At 42.2% G+C, this 24,558-nt stretch overlaps 2 protein-coding genes across 3 annotated transcripts; both read right to left on the bottom strand.

Moving 5' to 3' along the window:
* Positions 1–903: 903 nt before the first annotated feature.
* Positions 904–12,704, bottom strand: LOC137100978 (tandem C2 domains nuclear protein). The gene is made up of 12 exons (XM_067478736.1): positions 12,559–12,704; positions 12,011–12,085; positions 11,724–11,927; positions 10,740–10,910; positions 10,272–10,351; positions 8,775–8,844; positions 8,033–8,133; positions 7,469–7,588; positions 6,769–6,960; positions 3,161–3,275; positions 2,873–3,072; positions 904–1,780 (listed from the first exon to the last, which is right to left on the bottom strand). Exons 1-12 carry the CDS (start codon positions 12,560–12,562, stop codon positions 1,670–1,672), a joined length of 1,443 nt encoding a protein of 480 aa, XP_067334837.1. The 5' UTR covers positions 12,563–12,704; the 3' UTR covers positions 904–1,669.
* Positions 12,705–13,386: 682 nt separating this feature from the next.
* Positions 13,387–24,383, bottom strand: fbln5 (fibulin 5). 2 transcript variants are annotated; one of them, XM_067478738.1, is made up of 11 exons: positions 23,965–24,383; positions 23,729–23,783; positions 23,485–23,533; positions 23,096–23,377; positions 18,000–18,122; positions 16,987–17,103; positions 16,755–16,871; positions 16,069–16,191; positions 15,470–15,596; positions 15,145–15,340; positions 13,387–14,142 (listed from the first exon to the last, which is right to left on the bottom strand). In XM_067478738.1, exons 1-11 carry the CDS (start codon positions 24,006–24,008, stop codon positions 13,981–13,983), a joined length of 1,395 nt encoding a protein of 464 aa, XP_067334839.1. In that variant the 5' UTR covers positions 24,009–24,383; the 3' UTR covers positions 13,387–13,980. The 2 variants fall into 2 exon arrangements, with proteins under 2 accessions (XP_067334839.1, XP_067334840.1); XM_067478739.1 differs by lacking the exon at positions 23,729–23,783 and having other exon boundaries at positions 23,965–24,382.
* Between the last annotated feature and the right edge of the window lie 175 nt (positions 24,384–24,558).

The following is a 24,558-nucleotide window of genomic DNA, read 5'->3' as shown; positions in this document are numbered from 1 at the left end:
CCACATAAAGGAAACAATAACCCCAAATCCTGTTTCTGAGTCTCAAACACCTTTTTTAAGTCAGAGTCAAACAAACTGCTCCGAGCAGGGAGCTGAGTGTTAGGGTGTGTCTGGAATGCCCTCTGTGTAACATTAACCATAAATCAAACAGAAATTACGTAAGAAAAGATGATGGTGTTTTGGCACGCCAGGATATGAAGGGTTGTGACGCAGGTCAGCTCACGTGGGTTGCCTGGTTGTCTTGGTCACACACTTAAAACACAAACACTCGCCAGGCTCTGTTTTCTTGGTCCACAGGCTTATTGTTGGTTGGGTGTGTTTGTGTGTCCACGTCCACAGCTGATTACACAGAGCACGTTGTTGGTCAGTCCCATGCTTTATGAGACTGAAAGGGAAACCGGATCCTGTGTGTGATAAACCTGAGGCTTTAGACCCAAACCGTACAACGGCACCAAATATGACTTCATGTTTACGTGACTGCCTGAAAAGAAGAAGGTGGTTGGTAACTTTTTAGATAGCTGCAGCTGCAGAAAATTGATTTCTCCTCAATCAGCAAATGCCATTTTCTAAAGCCACCATTCAAATGTTGAGGATGACATTGCCTGTATACAGTAGACATTAAATTGCCTTTTTTTTTTTTTTTATTAAATTATTCTGTTTGCTTTGCCATTTCTCAATTTTTCAGTAGCATCCTCTTTAAACAGTGACATGGTGACACACTGGTTTATGGTTGTTGACTCATTTTACAAGCCCAGCAGACGTGCGTAATTGTATGATTTACATGCTGAAGGCTTTGGCTCCTTTTCCTTCTATGTGGCACTTGGACACAAACAGGAGACATATTTCATTGACATTTTTTTTGGACTTCTGGGTCCCTCTAAACAACACTAAACAGCACTAATCAACAGTAAAACTCTTTATTTAACAACGGAATAAACACACACTAACACACCAATCACACCTACTTTTAATCGCTAAACTTTTAACATTAAAACGTTAAATACATATTTTTAAAAAGTGCTTTTAGGATTTGATACATGCGCTGCTGTATTGTACAGTGAAGACACATACTATAAGGTTACATTAGGTTTAGGGGAACATTCCACAGTAGTTCACCTTTTAGGGAATTAAAGTGAGTTTAGAGTTTTCTTACTGTCAACACATAGCACAAAAAGACAAAACCTATCAGTCCACTGATGCTACCAAGACGTCTGTGTATCCAAATCGTGAAACAGCTTATAGAACATTGACGGCCTTAATCTCTTTGTCCTAATACAATATGAGAAAAGAGGATAATACAGTAGGTTTGGTTTTACGCTCACTTTCTCTGCTTGTAAACTTGCTAACCAGCTGAAACAGGGTTTTCACTAAAAAGCAGTTATATACACAAGGCACATGTCTTAGAAATGTAGCATATATACAGCTAATTGCTATGCAAGTGATTCACTGTTACTGAAGCAGGAGCTCTATTGTTCTTTAAAATAATCACACTTTGTTCAAAATCACTGTTTACATCTGTTCACTGAGCACCTGGAGCCTCTGTAAGAATGTTCAGGAAATTACAGTCATCGATCAACGCAGTGTACAGGACTGTGGCCGAGCGTCTGGAAAAGCAAGCAGGCACAGCTGGACATCTTCATGGCGTAAAGAGGAAGTCATGAGATGAGGTTTAGGAAGGGCTCAGCCTGTGCCATGCTGCCACTACTTTCTCTGGATGGGCCATTGTGTCCTTCCACTGCTCCACAGCCTCTGGGACGGGGCTGTCAAATCCCAGCCGAACCTGCCAGAAAGTGTGAAAACTTCAAATCTTTCCTAAAGTCAACGCCAGAGCATGTTTGTATGAGGCGTTTTCTAGTCCTCGTCTTAGAAAAATCGGAATTCACAGGGTTGCAGTGCTGTAGCATTACTTAAACATGACCAGCAGCTTATGGCGAACCAGTGTTTTTTATCAGCAAGTATTCATCCGCGCAGCAGCTGCAGCCCTATAGTACAGCCGAGTACAAAGGTTACTAACCCCTTTAATTTGAAATAGACAATGATATAGACATAGACAATGTTTAATGCACATTTACTTAAAAAAGGCGATTTCATCAGAAAATCCGGAAAGTTATTTTCTATTCTCTTTATTCATTTATAAAGGAGATGCAAACTTTTGCACCACTTTTGCCAACATTGGCTAATTTTACAAAAGTTTGTTTTGACATTACTGAGTCTGTTTTCTACGGGATGTGAGAGGAAAAAAAAAAAAGGAGGCTGGAAAAAATAAAAACACAGAAATTATTATTCCCAACCTCCTTTTTTTCCCTCTCACATCTCTCTTGCATGTCCCTTCCACAGCTTCTTGGTTTTCAGAAAAATCCATTTGTCAAACTTCAGCTTGTATTGAAAATCATGTAATAGAAAAACATCCTGTCTCTTCTGTATTATACTACGTCTTTTCGTAGTAGTTCACTGTAATGTGTCGTCTTTGACTTTGATTTTTTACTTATAATATCACCTGAAATAAAAGCCCACCATCAGAATAGAAATAATAATTGATAAAATATAATAAATATAGAACACATAGATAAAGCAGTCAGCATCAACCAGTCCAGTATTTCTTCAGTGTTTATGTATCATAGTTTTATTCATATATAATAGTTTTAATAGATGATTATATTTTGTATAAATATTCAAAATATACAACATACCCTTTAACTGGAGCTTAATAAATATATTGTAAAACAAAAAAGTCCAAAATGTACCGAGTATAAAGTAGATTGAAATTTAACAACTCAAGTTCAGAACTTGAGTAAATACACATTCTGCCAATGGTGGAATGACTGGGTTTTCATTTTTTTTTAATAAACTGTGAGGCATCGCAGCATCTCACCTGTCCCAGACAATGTTTCCTCCTGACCGAGCTGCGGCTGTAGAGCTTGACTGACAGCGAGCAGGCGTGGTCTAAAGCAGACAGGAGGAAGTGAAACGTCTCTTCCCAGTGACACTGGCCCCCTGAGGCTTTCATCACTCGAGTCTTCTTCTTGATCGCCACCTGCCCCAACTGGTGCATTTCCGCCCTGACAAAAAACCCTTCAGTGGGGTAGACAAAGATTCACTGACAGTTACAAATTTTAGTTAAGAGGCAAATGACAAAAAGTCATTTTCAAGATCCATTTACCTTGGGTGAGCGGGGAGGAAGATGCTGGCAGGTTGTGGGCGGCGAGCACTTGGAGCTGGATGCGTCCGTTGACCGGCTGGAAGCAGGTGGTGAGGTGCAGCTCAGAGTGGCACACCTGAAAGGCAAAATCCAGTTATATGATATTATTATTATTAATTTCAGATGTAGCCTAAACGAAGAATCTTTGAACTTCACAAATGAATTTTAATTATTGTTAGTAGTAGTATTTTCATCAATTACCTTTACCATCTTTCAAGATTTTTTTCATGTTTGGTGGAAGGAAAACCGGCAGAAGGAGCACCAGAGATGCTCATGATCACGCTAATTGGAAACAGGCTCAGCACTGTAGCAGCTACAGGCTTTCGAAAAGACATTCTGACCTATAATCGCAGCCCTTTCAGAACAGTCGGAGTAAACGGTCAGTACAGCTGTTAGGTGTCAATTGGAGCTGCGCTGTAGGAGGCTTGGGATTTAAAGGTACAACAACTTGACCTTTAATTATCATCCAAACAGATCTTTTTAAACGCAGGACCAACATGCAATGTGCATCAGCTGATCAGGTTGTGTCATCATACAAGAAGTTTTAGGTGTTTCATATTTTTAATCTTTGATCTCAGCTCTGCACAAGGTCAATTGTTGTTTCCCTTAACACCAGGACAATGTTAAATGTGGGTCTTCAACGTGGATGATGATGTTGGAAATAAACTCAATAATTACACATTTCTTTTTTGTCCTTCCGGCTTATCGCGTAAGTTCAGGGTCGCCACAGCGGATCATTAGTCTGCAGGTTGATTTGGCACAGTTTTTACACTGGATGCCCTTCCTGACACAACCCTCCCCAGTTTCTGCCAGGATTGGGACCAGCACTGGGGATTCAGCGGTTGGGAGTTCGCCGTCTTCCCCAGGGACATTTCGACATGTGATGAGGAAGAGCGGGGTGCAAAGCTCTGACCCTCTGATCGGGGGGCAACCGGTCTACCAACTGAGCCACTGCCGCCCCAAACTGAATGTATACACTGCAGTGTCCATTAAGAGCTTTGTAAACATTTGAATGAAAGAAATATTGAAGCCATTCATTTAATAACAGAAAGCCAGGAAGTGGTCGGGGCCCATGATGATGAATAAGTCCCAGGACTGTCAAAGTGTTACTACAGATTCTTGCGTGTGGTTACATTTAGGCAGGAGAAGCACTTTGGTTGAGGTCAGAGATGGACTGTGGGGTTATACAAGCATGTGTATTAATTGAAGTTGTTTTTGGGTTTTTCCTTCTTTCAAGCCAGATTTATAGTCTTTCAATAGCCCTACTAAGTGTTGTGAGTGTCTCAACTCAACCTTTATCAACCCTAGTCACACCAATCGAAATTTCTACTGAATAATTGGATATTCTGATGGACAAAAATACATTATTAATACACTGACACAGGGCATGTTAATTTGGCCAAAGACCACTATGGTAAAGAAAGAAATCTGTCAATGTTTTGATGGATTTGCACAAAAATGTGCCCACGAGTAAATTACACAACAGCTCATCATTGTTATCTCAGTATTGTTGTACTCTGACAATGTGAATCCTTTGCTTCTTTTAAAGTCAGAATAGCCCATTAACTCCAGTATAATCAACGCCTGTTTTCATTTCTAAAAGAAAAAAGAAAAACCCTTAATTCTAAAAAAGGTGTGGTGGTGTGAGGTAGTCAAATTAATTCCAATGCGTTACTCCGAAGTGGTCATAATTTTACTTGCATCATAATTCAAAATGTCCACGCTCTTTTTCTTTTGTAGGCCGGTAGCTGCACTGCTTCGTCTTAAAAATCAGCGGATACTGTTCTTGTCTTGTTTGAGACTTTAATGAGTTCAGCTGTCTTGGCCCTTAAGAGCCTTCACCGAGTGACATTGATTTGGACAATTTGGTGCTTTTGTGTTCAGCAAATGGGCAAAATCACCGACTGAATCAAATTGTCCCAGTGAGAACCTGACGATGATTCACTGTCTGGTCCTCTAAGAGCAAAAACATTTGAAATTTTACTGTCACTCGGCAGGCCTGCATCCATTTATCAAAAAGAAAGAAAGAAAGAAAACACTTTGCTGGTGAAATGGTCTGAGGTTTGACCTATTTTCCATGTTCCATGTCATTTCCAGAATACACACTGTGGCTGTTTCTCTTCACTAAAATCCCGTTTCCCGTTTCTTCCTTTGTCTTTTTCCTTTCGATTATGCAACAAGACATTGTCTGCTTTAACGTCCTTATTGTCCTGTTAGGCCTGAGGTACAGTACATGCCAATGGGCTACAATCATGGGAGAGTTTATGAGACACGCACAGGGTTTCGCTCTTATTTACTCTGCACATACACGGGGGTCATATAAGACAGCGGCCAACAAAGGAAATGGACAAGTAGTAAAAGTGTAGGACATTCCCACATGCGGAGTTTTACCACAACAGCTGGACAGTGGCTAAGACCGTATCATCAAATTGCTACAACCCAGAATTGTGAAAATATTTGCTCCATTTCTGAGTAGTCATTGTGAATGTGGGGTATTAAACCGAGCACTGATTATTTTATCTGGCTGAGCTGCCGACTCAGCAAACATCATTCATTGTTATGATTTCTTGTAGCTCTATAATGTAACTCTACTTGTATCATGTGTGTACTGAAGTCAGTATGAGTTTCCATGATCAAGTCCTTCTTTGTTGAAGTCAAGAGCAGTTTCACTAAACAGTGAAAACAAAATGCATTCATTAAATTAAATAAAAATAAACAAACTAAGAAAAGTTTATGTCTACCATACTGGTGCAGAATGAAATAATTTGGATAACTGATATGAGTTGCTGCAAATATTCATGTTCCCCAAAGAGTACAGTCTGCAAATTTAGCCAATCTCCTGACTTATATTTGTGACTTTTTCAGATTTTGGCAAAATCATCTTAGCAAGTATCCAACAATCATAATCGAAATCACAGTAAATTGCAATGTGTCACCTGTTGCTTTGCTCAAACTTTCAGTTTTCCGGTGTTAATTTTTTTTAGCCATAGATCTGCACAATTAATATCATTCCCATCGGCCTCAGCTGTACTTTTTGTTTAATGTTAAGTTGCAGATGCTGACAGCGTGCTGACATTTTGCCACGAAGGTGAACAAAGTAAAGTTGTGAGTTTGTTAGCATTTAGCTCAAAGCCCGGTGGTGCCCAGATGAAGCCTCACAGATTAGTTAATGTAGCTGAAGAATTGTGTTTGTCAGTAAAAAAATTATTAAATTATTAAATTATTATGCATTCAGTACCATTGGTTGCATGTCAGTACGCTAGAGTATTTGCATTAGATACATTTTCATTTGACAGAAATATGCCTTAAAAGAGCTGTAAAATATGAAAACATGGCAGACATCAATTAAATCTGTCTATTGATCATTGTGAAAAACTTTACCACAACCAGGTTAAAGACGGGTGACGCATTTCTAATTTCTAAATGATAAATTCTTAGTCCCCTTGCAAATGTTCCCACTCTTCTTTTTGCTCATGTTTACTATCAGTGACAGAAAAACACGGTAATGGAAACAAAAACCAGGCCAAGTGCCACAGGCCTGACTCATAACATGTGAAGGGAAGGCTCACCGAGGATTTGGACGGAGGGTTGAAGTCGAGCCAGTGCTCTGTCTCCTGGGGACCGAGCTGTCGAAGGGAGAGGACACACTCTGCCACCGTGCGTTTCCTGGGGTTGTGCGTCTGCAACCGCAGCACCAACGCGCTGCAGCGCAACTGCTGGAGGCGCAGCGCAAACACAAAGGTTTCCAGAAACAACACATCCTGAGGAGCAGAGGAGCAGAATGGTAAGATACGGATTCAAAGTGTTTAGCTTTTGGAAATATAATAATACCTCTAGGAAGTGAAACTTTAATACCAAAGTCAACATATTTAAAATAAAGGCAGTGAAATGCTGGTAAAAATGTCCCAGATGTGTGTTGAAAGGGACAACTTTATCACAAAGATGCATATGCACACATGCATGCAGGTGACATCGAAAACAGATCTACCACTGGAATCACACCATTCCACTAATCCAGTGGTCAACAGGCAGTAATGTACAGCTAGTATTAGTATACACCGCTGCTTTGCTGATGTCGTTTGAGGAAGGAAACATCCTAAACATCTAGACACTTATGTGTTGGACATTGAGGAAACACACAGTGAATTTTGGTGAGGACATACAGTAACTTTAGTTTGATTCCACAGGGCTCCTTTCAACCTGGATTTTTATTTATTAGATACATCGATGACATTTTGGTTTCATAAAAGTCTATCAGTCCCTCATTACCTGACTGTAATCCTTGACTGAGCTCTTGAACTGTATGGGTTTGGGAACGGTGATAATCCCTTTCAGTCCAACCTTTTGTTGTTCCGCAAGCAGAGGCTGAGGAAGGTTGAGGTCAGAACACTGATAAGAAAAGAGGAAAAAGAAAGTTGAGGAAGGTCGACTCTATTTTTAGGCTAAATAGCTGTAAAGCAAACAGGAGTGGGATTCTACTTGGCAGAAAGGACACTGAGATAGGCAATAAAAACTCCAAAATACTGTAGAAAAATTATAAATATGCACCAAATCAATTTGAGGGAAAAAACAAACCGCACTAAACTAAATTAAACTAAACTAAGTTCAACTATAATGTACAACATTGTGCAACACACTTCCTCACGCACAATGATCCCTCTGTCACAACATCAATCAGGGACTCCTTAAAGAACAACCTTTTTCCCCAAAGACTCAGTTAATAGTGCATTGAGAGGAGCTAACAGAGGCCTGTGTGTTATGGACACACAGAGGGTCCATTGAGAAATGCAGTGGAAGAGCACAATGCAGGTTTTTGTTGGCGCGTAACCTCACCTGAACCACGGTGATCCACACCTGCTCCAGTGTCTCCTGGTAACTGAGCCGGACGCACACCTTCCCCAGCTCGTGCTCATCCCCAGAAAGGTTGATGGAGTCTGAAACATTTGGGAAGGAGAGGAACAGGATCACAACACATACAGCTAATAGGATATGCTGTAAATAAAAAAGGTTGCAGATGGAGAGTTACAAAGGTTTGCTGTGTAGTTAATTTCCTGATGTTCCCCTTTAAACGTGTTCATATAACCACTAAAGCGGTTCACAGTAAGGCGTGGTTCTTTGTACAGACACAGCTGAATTAAGATCTAACTCTGCAGTACTGTGGAGTATTGTTGTGTGGTATATTGGAGTGCATGTACATAATACGAGTGCCACTTTGTTATAGCAGTGACACTTGTTAAACCAACATGCAACATGAATTACAAACAAAAAAAGAACAACTTTATTGTTCTGCCCATGATTTATATCTTACTATAATAAAACAGCTTCTATTCCTGCAATAATACAATCTGAATGCAAGAAGGCTTATCTCTGATTCTGCACGGTGGATTGTGGCGAAAACATTTGGAAGTGATTTGTGTGGCTGCCCTCTCATGTTTGCACAGTGTACAGTGATCTTAATCAGACTAGGAGTGTAGAGAGCTTTTTTTTTTTTTTCTTGTTTCCTCACAAAGAAAAGACAGACTTGAACTGAACAGAATGTTTGAGAAGGGATGAAGACAAATCTGTATTCAATTACCCAGGCTGCTTTCAATGGAGCCCATCTTTGACGAGGTACTGCTGAGGATGCTGGAGACAGAGTCGAAGCGCTGCAGGTGAACACACGCAGGCACACAAAAACACACGCTCAATTTGTGTTCAGAATTTTTGCTTTGTGTGTTAATTTTTAAATATGAACAACAGCCGAAAAGAATTTGCAGTTCTGCAGGTAATTATTAATTAACCAAAATCTGAAAAGTCAGAGGATCACAATCGATTTCTGAAGAGGACATGAATCTCTGCTGCGAATTTCACGACGATCCATTTAACCGATGTACAGACAGTTCACTCAAAAGGACAAACTTGACTTTTGCACCAATCGGTCGAGCACATTTTAACATATTTCACTGATTAAATAAAAGCTGTGACCTACTGGTGGCGTTAAACGAAAATGTCAGGGGAGCACTCATGTTATTAAGATCTGTTCTCTTCAAACTGTGAATGGCTGAGATATTTCAGTCTGTCTAAAAGCATCACGGCCGTCTGTAAATCCACACCGGCTAATAAAAGTTACACAACATCGTCTTCTCTCATTTCCTCCCAGTATCTGCAAACGACATCTATCCCTTAATATTAAAACCTTTACCTGCCCTTTCATTCCATAATCTGGAAAACCCCCATTTATTTGTTTGCCATTAAATCTATTGCTCTGGTGCTGAGCCTTATATGCTTTCATTACTTGCTGTTTGCTAATAATGTTGCCAAGCTAAACATTTGAACTAATTGAACTAGCTGTACTCGTGGTGCATGTCACCCCGGACATCAACATACTGTACTGGTGACATTTATCTCTTGATATAAAAAAAAACTTGATGGTTATTGAGGATTTGGGTGGGAGGTTACACTGATTGTTAGTAACAGAGCCTTGACAAGTCATGTTGGGTAATAAGGAATTGTTCACAGGCGTACAACACCACATCCTTTTTACGACAAAGAAACACACCCCCAGTTACTCATTGTTTCCTTTGTTGTGTTGCTGATAAAAAAACCACTTCATCCTAGACAATGAGCAGGTACCTTGCGAATCAGAGCGGCTGGAATACCATGTGACATACAGCAATGCAGTAGCACTGTGGTAAAGTGTTGTAGCAGAAATATCTAAAATATTGCAGCTCTTGGAGTTTATTCCGTAGTAGTAAAGTATACTCACAAAAAACTAAATAGGCGTAAACAAATTGATAAAAAAAAATCATATAATATTAGTTTTTTTGGTTCTCTGTGAAACTAAAGGTTAAAGGTTGACTTATGCTTCAGGTGAGATTTGGGCCTCCATACCCAGCAGTCCACCTCTCTCTGTTTAGGATCAAAGGATCCCCAACTTTTTGAGCCTTAAATTAAAATACCAGCTTATTTGGCTTGTTTACAATGTTCCACTATGTAACTGAGAACAGCGGAAACTGTAAAACTATATTTAGCCTCGGTTTGACACAGTGTGAGAAACGCTGTTGAATACAGATTAGATACAGAACAGTCTCACCTGCATGTGACTCTGAGGACTGGACAGGTCAAACATGGAGCTGCTCAGTCGCTGCTGGCCGCCGGGCTTCAGAGTCCAGCCTGGAGAGAAGCACCAAGATGGTTTAACTTTAAAGTGCCACAGAGCTACGTGTGGGTTATACCGTAAAAGTATTTTTAATTGCAGGCAAATTAAAATCAGTTCAATTCAACTTTATTTATATAGAACCAATTCACAACAAAGTCATCTCAGCACAATATAACATAAATGAGCAGATGGTTGATTTTTGACTTGCACACAATTATGAAGTTTCTTCTGAGATGGATTTTATGAGAAATATTAGCCACTATTTTACTCTAATCATCCCCCAATGAGTGTAATGCACGATTTTCATGTCAACCCTGAATAGGTTTCTGTACAATATAAAATTAACATTTTTTAAACAGTTTTTCTATTTAATACATTTAGATTTGATCTGCACTGTGCTACCTGGGCTTTGTGGACTCAACTTTCTGTTCTTCATTGTGTCTCGGCGCATCGAGCCGGGGGAGACGTACTCAGCCATCTGACCCCGATGGAAGCTGGACTCTGGGCTGTGGGCGAAGCGAGTGGAGCCCAGCAGCTCCGCCTTCCTCTGTGCATATGTGCACCGTGCTGAACCTGCAGACAAAAAGCAGGGCTGAGGGTCGGCAGGATTCCATTTCATCAAACTGTTCTTTTCAGCCTGTAAACTTAAAAAAAAAAAAAAAAGGCAGCTATTCACTCAGAGTCAGGATCCTGGTACTTGTCTGCAATCAGACGAAAGGTTATACTTCAGTAACCTCTGAGCTGATTTTAATGAAGCTTGGATGCATGAGGCATTCAGACTGTTGAAACCTTGACAGTGCAATGCAGCCTTGCTTTGGTTTGGGTGGAGTAAAATGTGTTGAGGCACGATTACATGTGTTCTTAGACCTTCGTCCAGCAGTGTCTTTGTGCTCCGGGCTGCAATATGAAGGCTGCTTGACTGACTGACCTTCTGTGGAGTGATCACGTCATAATTTCAAATTCCGAAACGCCAGATTTCATTGAACAGACATTGAACAGGGAACTTTGTACGCACATCCAGCCAGTGAATGGCCTGATGGGACACGGCTCGAACAGCAACAAGGTGTTGCTCATTCATGATTTGTGTGAACGTGTCTGGAGAAACTAATAGTAAAATCGAAAGTACAAAGAGCCTAAAAAGGCAGGAACTTCAGCGTCGAGTCGCAAAATAAAGCAAATGTTTCAGTTCATTTCTCCCAAGTATAACACATGTTGTGTATTCTATGTGGTGAGAGACACTGTGAAGATAGGTTTGAATTTATTTACCAACCCAACCTTTAAGTCAACACTAACAGCTTGTTTGCTCGTGTAATCAGTTAAGACCTAAGAGACATTATGAATCCTTAAAGAACAGGAGAACACACAGCCCATTACTCAAGTACATACTCTGTAGCCCGGACTGTAAACTGGGGTAGCTTGACCCTGTGGGCTGGATGTAGGAGGCCTTGAAGGTGGGCAGGACGAATGGCACCTCTCTGCCATCAGGGGGCAGCTTGGAAAGGAGGTAGTCTTCAGTGACCCACTTCTTCCCTTCATCTGGCTCATGTCCGAGTGCTGCTGCTATGTTAGGAGGCATCTTCAGCGTGATTACTTGAACACGGAGGAAAGTACACAGTCAGAAATAAAACCATCTGTCAGTGACTCTGGTGCAGCTATGCAAGGTGTCACTATACCTTGATTCTCCTGCTCCTTCCCCTTTTTCTTCATGAAGTTCTTGCAGCAGTTTTTGAGGCACTCCATTGCTGCAACTGGAAACAGCTTAGTGTTAAGACTATAAATCGTCCTCAAACACCAAAATGTATATTTTAATAAAAGCCAAGCTGCTACAAATTTGTCCTTAAATACTCCAAAGTTGGCACAGCGAACCCGGTTTGCAGTGCTGCTCCTCTGCCACTTGGTTTAAAGTAACACACAATGATTTTGCTTTCATTTCACAAAATCCAAAACTTTGTTGCAGTGCCTTTAAATGAAGCGTAATTGCGTAAATCTTACATATGGTCATGGAAGTTGTCATTAATTAATTTATTTTTTTGGTAAACAATATAATGAACCCAAAAGTAACTTGACAGCAGCCCCGCGCCGCCTTTGCGCGTTTTGCAGGTGTATGGAAACATTTGCGTCCGCCTAACATTTCCTTCTAATAACATTGGCTTATAAAGCATGAAAGCAATGGCGCAACTATTACTCCACCTTCCAAAAGCAAGCAGAAACACAAACTCACCCATGCGGAGTTTTCACAGAGAGGGGACTCTGTGCATGCAGCGGAGCGGAGGAGTCTCACAGGAGGACTGGAGAGAAATGCCACACAGCTCAGGTTTACGGTGCACTTCAGCCACAGGTCCCTCTCCCTCCCTCCTCCTCCTCCTCCCTCCCCCCTCCCGGTCTCTCATTCCCGGAGCCACACTGTGTTTGCGCTCCCTTCCCCGAACTGTCTCATCCCTTCACTGTCTATTTTGACTCTTTGTTTACTCCACTTATCATCGCTGTGTGGTGGCTGGAGCGTTCTTCATTTCCTCCTCTGCGGTCGATATCTCAACACTTTCTAAATGAGCAGGGAGAAACGTGTCACTGACGAACACGCAGTGGATCGCACGGTCCCGACCGGGCTCGCTGAGGTTCTGCACGATTAGTGTGAAAATTAATGAGAAAATTCAAAGCGAGAGCTTCAAACATCACTGACCCGGATTGTCTCTATAGTCGTCCCAAAGCCAAAAATGTTTCACTTGATATAATCCCCCCCCCCCACACACCCCATGAGTACATGGCTTATCTTTACAGTCTTAAAACTATTTTAGAGCCCCCAGAGCTGCACCTCAGTTTGGCTATAGTGCCCCCCCATGCTTAAAATTGGAATTGTGGGCTAAATGATCTGATCTGCGAGGGATAAACCTAATTTCTTTACACATCATAGTTGTCATTTTGCACCCATATTGTGTCATTGTATATAACCCCACAATTTCATATAACCCTACAAAAAACATCACATCATAATCTCAAAATTCTCTGGAGCTTCAAGAGTTCAGGAGCTTGTTCATGCCAGGGACAGATGTGTGGTGTAGACATTTATTGCTCTGAAAGAAAACGGTGATCAATAATTCAGTTAATGACTTTGTGTTACATCAGTTCAAATACTGCCACTCCAAATGCACAATTAACACTTCTGCTCAGGTAACCAGCTCGGCTGCTGCCTCAATAAACAACACACAATGCTCAGATGGCATTAATGAGATTAATGATGCAATGACGGCATACAAAGTCACTTTCACAGCTTATCGGGAGGGATGAAGATTGACAGACAAGTCGGGTGACTGTGTTGTATATACGGTGTGAGTGAAGGTGACTTCAGGGTAATTTCAATCATATTCAGGTCGTTTTCTAAATAGAAGATGTCAGAAGTTGTACACCATAAATATCCCTTTGTGTCGAAAGTCCATATCGCAGCCATTAAAGCTCAGTGTCCATTAACAGGGGTGTGGAGCACAGGGATGCTTTCCCATCAGCTGATCTTTGCTAAGTCTTTATCGGAAGATGTCTTTATTCGGGATGACATAATCTTTTTTTGGTTTTTTTTTTTAGAAAAATGTGATGACCTGTGTCAAACAAACCATTACACCAGCTGCAGTAAGATTTTCCCTTGGGACACTCAGAACGGGTGCTCTGAGACAAATATCGTCAGACGTATGATGGAGCTGCCTCTGAAGTTGATGACGTTGTTGACCGTGACCATCTCCAAATCCAGCACCACCTCCTTCGGCCCCTTGATTGGCCGCGTCAAGACGAGTGTGGCGCTCACGTTGCTGGTTTGCTGTGAGATGAAGGAGACAGACACAGATGGAGAGGAATGTGAGCAATGAATCGGGAAATAGTGAAGTCTCACATGTGCACACAGTGGGATCAATCCTTGGCTCTGTGCCGTGTCATATAATTTTCCAGCTAGTGAACACAAGCACAAAGCAGAGGTAAGTGTGTTCTCCAGAGTGAACGAGGTCTGATCAGGACTTCATCAGGACTGCTTTACACTGCTTCTCGTTCACCCATTCGCACTCACACACACACACTGATGGGGGACACTGACCCAGAGCAACTAAGTCAGGGTTCAGTGTCTTGGTCACTTCAACATGTGGCCAAAGGAGCCGGGGATGGAACCAACAACTGCGGGATCGGTGGACAACCGGTCTACCTCCTGTGCCACAGTCGCCCCATATGTGATCACACAACATCTGTAGCTTTTGTTGCTGCTCATTTATTTGAACCACAAAATCTCAAACCAGGGACAGTGTAGTTACATAGCATGCAAACCTGACTACTGCCCCACAAGAACACCCCTCAGTTCACTGGAAGACAACCTATGTTCCCCTCTTGTATTTGACAGTAAAGTTCCTCCGGTACGCATTGATGTAATATAGTCAGAATGGTGTAATGAATTAACTTCATGGCTATTAACTTCAATAATAGGGACCATGACCAAATAAGTCCAACCCAAGACTTTGGCAACATCTTTGACAACTAACTAAGTATTTACAGCTGTGGTGTCTCTGTCTTGCACCGTCTATAACGACAATAATGTAATTCCCCTCATTCTCTCACGTTAGAATTTGGTGAGTTAAATGTTTGAGTTTCTGTGAGTTGCACCAGGCAGTGGAGCTTTGCTGTAAGTCATATGTCATTCATACTGTGAATGGCAAAAGTAACAATAAATAAGACTCAACCCCACATGAAAAGATATTCATAATGGAATAACAATGTCTTAATATTATGTTTTTTTTTGCCATCTACTCCAAAACTTAAGCATCTCTCTAGCACTCACCCTCATGTAAAATTCTCGTCCTTCATTGCCCGACTTTATCTGGAAGATGTAGAAGGCGCCGGGGTAGCGCGTGGTGGCCTGCATCTGAAAGATTTCGGCAGGCACACTGCGCCCCGACGACAAGTCCATGTGTCGATACAAAATGGTGAAGGGCTTGTCCCTGCAGGCAGGGTTCTCAGCCGAACACATGCACTGACTGTGGGAGGAGGACGCAAACAGGTGGTTGAGGTTTTAAAGACTTTGCAAAATAAACAATGGAATATAACTTTGTGTTAAACATAAATGCAATGCAACACAAATATGGGAAACAGTCAGAATTACTCACTTGTCTCCAACTTCGATGTAAGGAGATTGACACTGTAAAGGATTCAGGCATGTATAGCCTCCCTGGAAATTGAAACACACTTGTGCTGTTGTACACGTGTTGTTACCAGTGTCACATTCATTGATATCTTCAAAATCAAACACACAACAACCAAAGTCAGTTAAAACATCATCATCACCATCAGCAGAGAAACAACATTCAGGCAAAATTGATAAGACATTAAATGAGGCGACATCTAAAATTAACTGATGTAAAAGCTGATCGGTAAACATCGTATGTGCAAGCAGTCTTGCTGCTGGTTTAATTTTCCTCAAATACGTCCAGGGTAGCAGTACATGTGCAGATGTGTCATTTTAACCAAGCAAAAAAACTTTTAGGTGATGGGCGAAAAAAAAAAAAAAAAATCCCCTGGCAAAACAAGTTAAAGTATATTTGAAAAGTTCCTGATAAAAAAGAATCATCATGTGCAACAATTTACAGCAGATTTATGAGTAATGTTTCCATTTAACATGGCCCAAATATTTTCACGCCACGTCCAAACTGCAGCAAGACTGACATGAAAAATGAACCTGTCTGGTTGGACTTTTTTTAAACTTTACCTTCACAACTTCTGCCGTCCTCATATATATAATATCCAGGCGGACAGATGCAGGAGAACGAGCCGGGTGTGTTCACACATGTGTACTGACACAGAAACTCTGAGAAGCTACACTCATCCAAGTCTACAGGGAATAAAAACATAATTCATGTTGATTAGAAAAACAAATGGAGTAAGCTGAGTGGATTTTGGGGTGTGCGTGTGTTTTTATGCTTTTAGAGATAGCATGGAGAGCCAGAGCATGTGTCGAGGGGGGAAGAAGATATGATGTGCAAGACAGGTCCAGACACCTGATAAAATGGATGGATAAAATTTAATGTAGAGACGTGTCTCCTGTAGAAATGCAAAGATCACTGTTGAGATAACACCAGATAACATGTAAGATAGTGGCAGCTGTGACTTTGTAACATCTCTCCAGGGACTACGGATGAAAAATAGCCTCTGTAACTTCTTCTTCCAAACACTAGGGTTTGGTTCTCAGTTCTTTGTGGCCCCAAGGTAAAGTGACCATGGACAAGACAGTGAAATGTGCAGCTGTTTAACCACAACTCCCCATGGGGATCAACAAAGTCTCAGTTATTGTTCACACACACATTAATTGTCCATTAATGTGCGCTGTCCCCATCACATAAACCAACAAACTAAAATCAAAACACAAACAAACTCCACACAATTAGATCATCTCACCGATGCAGGAAGTTCCATCAGACGCCAGCTCAAATCCCTCATCACAGTTGCACATGAAGGAGCCGTAGGTGTTGAAGCAGCCGTGACTACACGGTTGATCTCCACACTCATCTATATCTGGAAGAAAAACAGTGAAGTGCAGTTAAAGCAGTGCAGCACATGTGTGTTGGTCTGTGTAATGGCAAACTGTGTGTGTGTGTTTGTGTTTGTGTGTGTGTGCGCGTGTGTGTACCTTCACAGGTTCTGCTGTCTGGGTTGAGGATGAAACCAGGGTTACAGGAGCAGGAGTAAGAACCAGCGACGTTGGCACACAGCTGTTGGCAGTAACCATAGCGACATTCATCAATATCTGGTCAAAAGAAAAATAACAAACAAAGTTATAACATTTCCAAACATACACAGATGGCAAAAAGTCTGAGACCACATTTCACATTTGTAATATTTCTGCGTAAGGGGGAAAATAAAGTAATTGTTGGAGAAATTAAAAAAAGTTATGACACATGAAATGCTGCAGTAGGACTTTGGATACTCTGGATTTTACTCTATTCATGATGTGACGCTGAGAAGTTTAACTCTTTGCAGTTAGACATCTGACACCATTTGGTGAAGCTCAGCCATAGTTATAGCAGCCTAACAACGGCTGCAAGATGAGCTGTTTACGGAACACAACATGGAGAAGGTGCCGTCCATCTCAAGACGAGCTAAAGGAATCGGAGGCATTTCGCCATCAACAGCAGGACGCAGCACTGTCATTCCCACATTTTCCAACAGTGCTTGCAAAAAATATGGGCTTCATTTGAGGAAATACTTGGCCATTTGTTTCAGCAATTATTACCCGTTTGGTTGTGTCAGGCCAGTAACTACACATCATTTACGTCATCATGATCTTCTTCAGTGCATGATTTATTTTATAGCTTCAATATTTGCTTCATAATCACTGCAGCATTTTTAAAAACTATTTACAGGCTAGAAACCCGATTGACGCATTTAAAAAAAACATGTCAGTGAATAATTACTTTGCTTAATTTATTGTAATTTACTTTATTGTCATGTGAAACTGTCAGTCTGGGGGATCGGTGTCTTGAGGGGGCTCGGCCCCGAAGGCAATGAGAGACTGCCTCCCCTTTCTGATAAACTGCTTTGCCAATCTTTGGAAAACCACTGACTTTCAACTACATTAATCAACTGCATTACGTGGTTCAGCTTTCTCCTTTACTGTGTTTAAAAGTGCAGTGTTCCACTCACCCTGACACTGTCCACCAATGAGCCAGAAGCCCTCAGTGCAGGAGCAGGTGTAACCACCTGCTGTATTGATGCAGACCTGGGTGGGGTTACACTGATGAGAGTTTGTCTCACATTCATCAATGTCTGCAACAGAGAAGAGGAAAATGTTACTGTCAGTGTTACAATGAAGCATTTTTTGTAGAGTCTCTGTTATTACAATTAGTAATTTAGCAGATGCTTTTCTCCGAAGCAACTTACAAGTGGCAGACACTAGGGACAGTTCTGGGGTTCAGTGTCCTGCCCAGGGACACTTCCAACTTCAACATGTAGACAGGAGGACTGGGAATCCAACCACTTACTTCTTAGGTTCGCGGACAACTGCTCTACAACCTGGATGATCGTTTTGGAGGCTGAAGTTTGTGCTGCTGCACCACAACAGAGAGCTGTCTCTGTCACGTAACATCATTGCTGTGAATGCTGCGGACACACTTTCAAATCTTGCCGTTTGACAATTAGTTAATAAAAATCTCCGCCAAATCAATATCTGCAGTCTTTTTCCTAAGGACTGACTGACAAAGCGGGGAACAGGACAGAAAAACGCTTCTTCATAAATGAGTGAGTGAGTAAAAGACGGAGGTGGATGCTTTAAGTGATGCCTTGTTTTTTTTTTCCCCCCTCACACATTACTACTGTGCACCCAAACTTGTAATGCTCTACTGTTCTTCCTGAGGATGACCTGTGTTTTGTTTGTGCCACTTATTGCTATCCTGAACCTGCAAAAAGTGCTTGTGCCTCCTGGTGCGAGCTGCTGGCTATTGTGCTTGACCTCTCTACAGCAGGTCAGTTGATGGTGGCTCCCATAATGCAGCTCAGAGTTACATGGGTTTTTTTTCAAATGCACGCCCATTACACTAAAGTTTTCCCTGGCGACGCAGAGATTCCAGTCTAGCCTCGTCTGCAACGCTCCAGTTTTCACCACCCTGTGTTCGAAAAAGTCTTAAGACAACAATTTACATTTCAATACATTATCAACTTTGAATTGTTTTTGCAGAGAATTAGCAACTTCTCAGATTACAATCTGAATTCCTTTGACGCCCTGGAGCAGCTCAAACACCGCAACATAATAGCCACATTTCCTTATGAGGATATGACAAATCAGAAATCCTAAGCACTGTTTATGGTTCTCAGACCATGAAGTCACCGATCTCTAGAAAACTGGTGGGGGAAGTGGGTGGGAGCTTGGATTTTTGTTTGAACAGGCAGCTATCGAAAGCGATAATGTCTGTCGGTGGGACCGGTGTCCTCCGTGCCAACTTGGACCGCTGTCCGTTTTCAGGGGTGGAGGAGGCCCGGAGCGCTGGGCCACAGGCCAACAGCTACATGGCCCCGATACCTGCGTGCAGTTACCAGTCAAAACCTCTCTGGATGGTCCTCAGCTGCACCCCATGTGTAGCCTCCAACATGCACACATGAGCTGCAGCACCGTTTCAGTTCAGTTCCTTATATAGACTGTTTCATGAACTGCCTACAAGCTTTGGGGTTGCTGCTCACAACTGTGATCAGCTTCAGGGAAAGCATTGCAGATGGGGTTTGTTGGAAATTCCTGAAGGTCGATCACAAGTGGGAAAGCTGCCTTAACTTCAACAGTTGCAGGATTTTAACACTAAACTTACACAGTGATTCAAGCTAATCTCCAGTGGCCTTAAATGAGATAAGACCAACTCTTCGTGGTTACAAAGAAGATTAACATGTTGACTGTTTTCAGCAGTTTGAGTCAAACTATGTGAAATTACTCTAAATGAGACCATGAGCTTTTTTTCCCCTTTCAGAAAATATGAGATATTACACTAATGAACTATCGTGCATATTCAAGTTTATCTTTTGGGTTTTAAAGCCCACAAGGCTGGAAATGTTTCTCAAGCCACAGAGGAGCATGTAATCCTTTAACTTAAGTAAAAACATGGAGTTTTAAGAGGAAAGGACATTACAGAGACAAAGTAAATGAAAAACACAAGACAGGGGAGAGAATCTGAACTCTAGAGGTTTCGTTTATTTTTTGCAAGCACTCGTTTACTTCGAACGTTTTCGTTTATTTATGAGACCCTGGGCTGCTGATTATACCAGTGTGTAAAAGTGTGCTCGTGCAACCTATTCTCAGTTTAAAAGCTCAACATGCCTCAATTGTCTCATCTGCCACTATGTGTGTTTGCTCATGCAAGCAGCTCAGATTGACTGTGCCAAGGTTTTCAGGTTTCGTTAAGCAAATGAGACATAAGATATTAATTACTGGGTTTAGAGATGCTAGTAGGTGGGTTGACTAGACTGAGCCCATCTGACTGTTTCTCCAGCTTCCCGTCTTTATGCTTTGCTATACAAACAGTGTTGTGCATGTGGCTTTTTGCAGAGTGAGTGTTGTCGCTCTTAATAAGTATATTTCCCAAAACAAAGCTTATTATTCCTGATTTAAACTGAGTCCGTATTTGGGGTAAGAGAATTTTCTGATTCAACACAACAAGTCAGGTCCATAAGGAAATAGTTTTCCCCGTTTGGAGTGGAACGGATGAGGGCCCTACCACCCTACATCTGTGGCCAACCTCAGCAATGCTGTAGTGGTTAAATGGAAGAAAATCCCGGCAGCCAGATTGAGAAACTTCGTGGAAAATGCTGGAAGCCAGAAGGGCTTATAGCGGCATAATAATGCTTGGAAATGAGATGTTCGACAATTAAGCGTCAAAGTGTCAAAACAACCCCACACATGCATTAAAGCAAAAAGCTGGGCTAATTTCTTCCACTGTTATAACCAGACTGGTGCCATTCCTGACACTGGTTGAGCATAGTGCCATTAACCCAAAGACAAAGACATGTTTGTTACTGAAAGGAAGTCACAGTCTGTGAAGTTTCTGCCCCATAGCAGCATCAATTAACAATTACATCACCACACACACACACACACACACACACACACCACCCTTTGGGGCTGTTAGGACCCGTTGCAATTGGCCCCCACAGAGACATGCCTGTTCTTTGGGCCCCGTTCAGGCACATTTCTGGCAACAAATGACCTCATCTTTGGCCCTCTGATTGTGTAGTTTACCCAAACAAGGTTGTGAGCCGATTCCCTGACAGGCCTTCCCCCCTACAAAGAGAAACAGTCCGTATTTGTGCATGAGCTCAACTCTAACGCACTCTTTAAGGGGAGAAAACTGTACTGTATCTGTACATTTTCCACTCATGAAAGCGTCACAGCTGACTTACACAAAACGACAGGGAAAGATCCAAAGCTTCTCCCTGCTGGACAGACTGGGCTAATTATGTTATGATGTATTTAGGACAGCTGGGGAAAACATCAGACATGTCATGTTATTCTGACAGCTGGGATCTCTTGGGGTTGTGAAATTCAACAAAATCAAATAAGAAAGCAAAAGAATCCGCGTCAAGGAGAGTTGAAGGCTGCTCCGCTCTGAATTGGTGACGACAGACAGGCTGCTGCACCGAGGATCAAAAAACATTTGTCGCTGTGATCTGATGGATTCCTGCATTCCCCTGGAGTTCAACCACAAAGTTTAATGGCTTACGCTAAATTTCTGGCCTCGGTCACCTTCCCCTTTTGTCACCTCATCCATCTAGTTTTATTGTAACATCTGAATAACAACAGGGGGTTGCAGATGTCCGCTCTGTCTTTGTTAAAACATTCATATATGCAACCAGAGTCTCAGCAAAGGAGCCAGAATTTTCCAACAGCTACAGCAGAGAATAGATGTGAACCAGCCCTGCACACAGCGAGCGATTAGAAACTAACAGGTGATGTGAAGACATTTTAGCGGCTTGTGGCAGCTGCACAAGCAGCTAAAAAGGAGAATGCTGTCACCCTGAAAACAGTGTAGGAAAATTAACTCAAGGAGAGAAAATGTGACCTTTAAATGACAGCAGTTTTTAATTTAAAAGATCCTGCCAAAAGGGTCACGAGATAAATGTGATGGCTTCCAAAATGATACGTGTCAGGAAGGCGGGCAATAATATTTTTGTTAAACTAAATGAGTTTTTCCACTAATCATTGCATCTAATCTTTCAAGTGACTTACTGAATATTTAAACACCTTACAGTCCATAAATTACAACAATCTAGCCACAACCTCTTAGCATATGCAAGAATGTATTGTAAGTAGTTATGGCTTTGTTTAGAGGGGTCAACGACCTACTCTGCAGACTGCTGTGGTTCTATTTCACAAGAGTTTGGACCCCACCAGTTCACTCTCTGGCAGATTTAATAAGAATAGAGAACAATCAACACCATAATTACTCCCAATATCATCATGTGCATGAGTTCAGCTTCAGGAGGGACATGAGACAACAGGGGTGTGCATAACACGAGTTGTAAGCAGGAAGCCGCTACTCTAAGAACATGCAGATGACACCAAAGGAAAAATTTTTGGCTGACCAAACTCTGCATTCCAGCATAAGAACCTTATCCCATCTGTGAAACATGGTGGGGGCAGTATCATGATCTGGCTCTGCCATCACTGATGGAGCTAGGAGATCCGAGTTGTACAAGCTAAGCCTACAGAAAAATTACAAGGTATCCATCAAGCACAGCAGATATGGGGTCATGCAACAGAATGAGCCCAAACGAGTTGTTTGGTCAAAGCAGAAAGAATGTAAGGTTTTGAAAGGGCAGAGTGTAATGCTGCGGAAGGCCTGAAGCAGGCAGTTCATGCAAAGAAGCGAACCAGCATCCCTGTGTTGAAGCTGTTCTATGAGGAGGAATGAACTGAGATCTCAAACTGATGAGCTTTTAGTTCACTGCCAAAGAGGGGGGGGTCACATCAGTTGCTCAAGGAAGGGTTTCACAGTATTTTGCAATACACCAATATGATTTTCCACAACAGATTAATTAATAGGTGTAATTGTTTCATTTGTTTATATTTTAAGGATTGTGTGAAAATGTGATCTTGTTGCAAGTTTATTTATGCAGGAGTAAAGAAAATTCTAAAGAGGCCACAAACTTTAAAGCTTGAGGATTTTTAGCGCTGTTCGCTTACAAAGGACGTACATCTACACCGTGAAAGCGGAAAGTTCTTCTTCTGAAATCAGAGGACATAGTTGCACACGCTGACTCACCATTGCAGGTGCCATCTTCTGCAGGAGCGTACCCAAGGACACAGTGCGCAGTGCTCCTCACCCTGGGGTAACTGGGCTCCACAGATCTAGGAGGAGCTGGGAGGAAGGTGTCCGAGAATCCGACTGAGGTGTCTGGGTAAGCTGGCTCATTTGGCCCCGGGGCATCAGGTCTGTAGCCCTGGTTGTACATGCTCCTCGGAAGACACAGGTAGCCTCCGTTCTGGTTCACACAGCGCATGTCTCCTCGGCAGGCACCTGGCAGGGTACGGCACTCATCCACATCTGGAACACAGAGCGGTGCACTGATAAGGGCATTCCGGCATCCAGAACATATGTGGGGCTGATTCGTTTATTTCTCACTGTTCGTTGGAGAACTTCATGTCTCTTACCTAAACATTGTCTGCTCCTGCGGTCATATGCAAAACCCTCTGTGCAGGTCTGCAGACAAATGATCAGCATTAGTACAAGGTTTATAACAGCACCCTCAACCTCTACACGTGCACTTTCTGACCCTTTAATCAGTTTAACAGCATTTAAGCCATTCACTCAGAAGCAGGTGACACAAGTTGACCCGTGACCTTGACCTAAATGTACAGAATCTCAATGGGACCCCACTAACTGCTGTGATGTTACCTGTCCGTGTCCGGGCTGGATGCAAAGCAGAATAAATACCAAAGGTACCAACATCCTGCAGAGAGAGGGGGATTTTAGGTTTGCAGCTTGTGTGAAAAAAAAAGAGAAGCAGGAACTCAATCCAATCATCCATTAGTTTTTCATTCAAACACATAACTACAGATTAACAGTGTAACTAAGTTCGTTGCGCAAAGCGAAAGCAATGACAAGGGGGCAAAAAAATCATGATTACTGACCTTGCAGAAGTGCAAAACCTGAAGCCACGAACATCAAAAAGCATGGTTTATGGTTTCTTTTGAGCTTCCTCAAAGGACAGATTTGGACGACCCGTAAATTCTCCCCAAATCCCCTCGCCCCTGCCGATCACCACCCCCAACTATGCGCCTTTACGCGAAAGCCTACACCAGGTTTTCATTAACCGCTGTCTGGTCGAGCTGAAGCGTGGGCACATTGACCAAAAGTTGGAGAAATGGCTTTTCAAAATGGACTGTTCTGCTTCTGCCCCACTCCGTCGGATCCGGAGATCACTTAGCAATGCAAATTCCCGGTCCCTTTCCGAGCACTTTTACACAGCTGGATTCAATCAGCCAGAGCCAGCCCCCTCCAGTTAGCGCGCGCACAGACAGCGGCCCCACAATTGCGCACTCGCTGCAACAGGCGGCTACTCGTGGGCTGTTGGGGGGCAAAAAGGTATCAAGTATGCACAGGGGGTGTCTGTTTTCCCAAACATGTAAACGCCCCCTTCTCACACAACTGAACGATATCGCACATCTAGTGCAGCCGAAGCAAGATTTCCACGCTTTAGTCCACATTTGCAAGGCTGCTGCACT

Source organism: Channa argus, chromosome 16, assembly GCF_033026475.1.
Source record: "Channa argus isolate prfri chromosome 16, Channa argus male v1.0, whole genome shotgun sequence".
Classification (NCBI taxonomy): Eukaryota; Metazoa; Chordata; class Actinopteri; order Anabantiformes; family Channidae; genus Channa; species Channa argus.
This window is presented reverse-complemented; position numbering and strand designations above follow the sequence as displayed.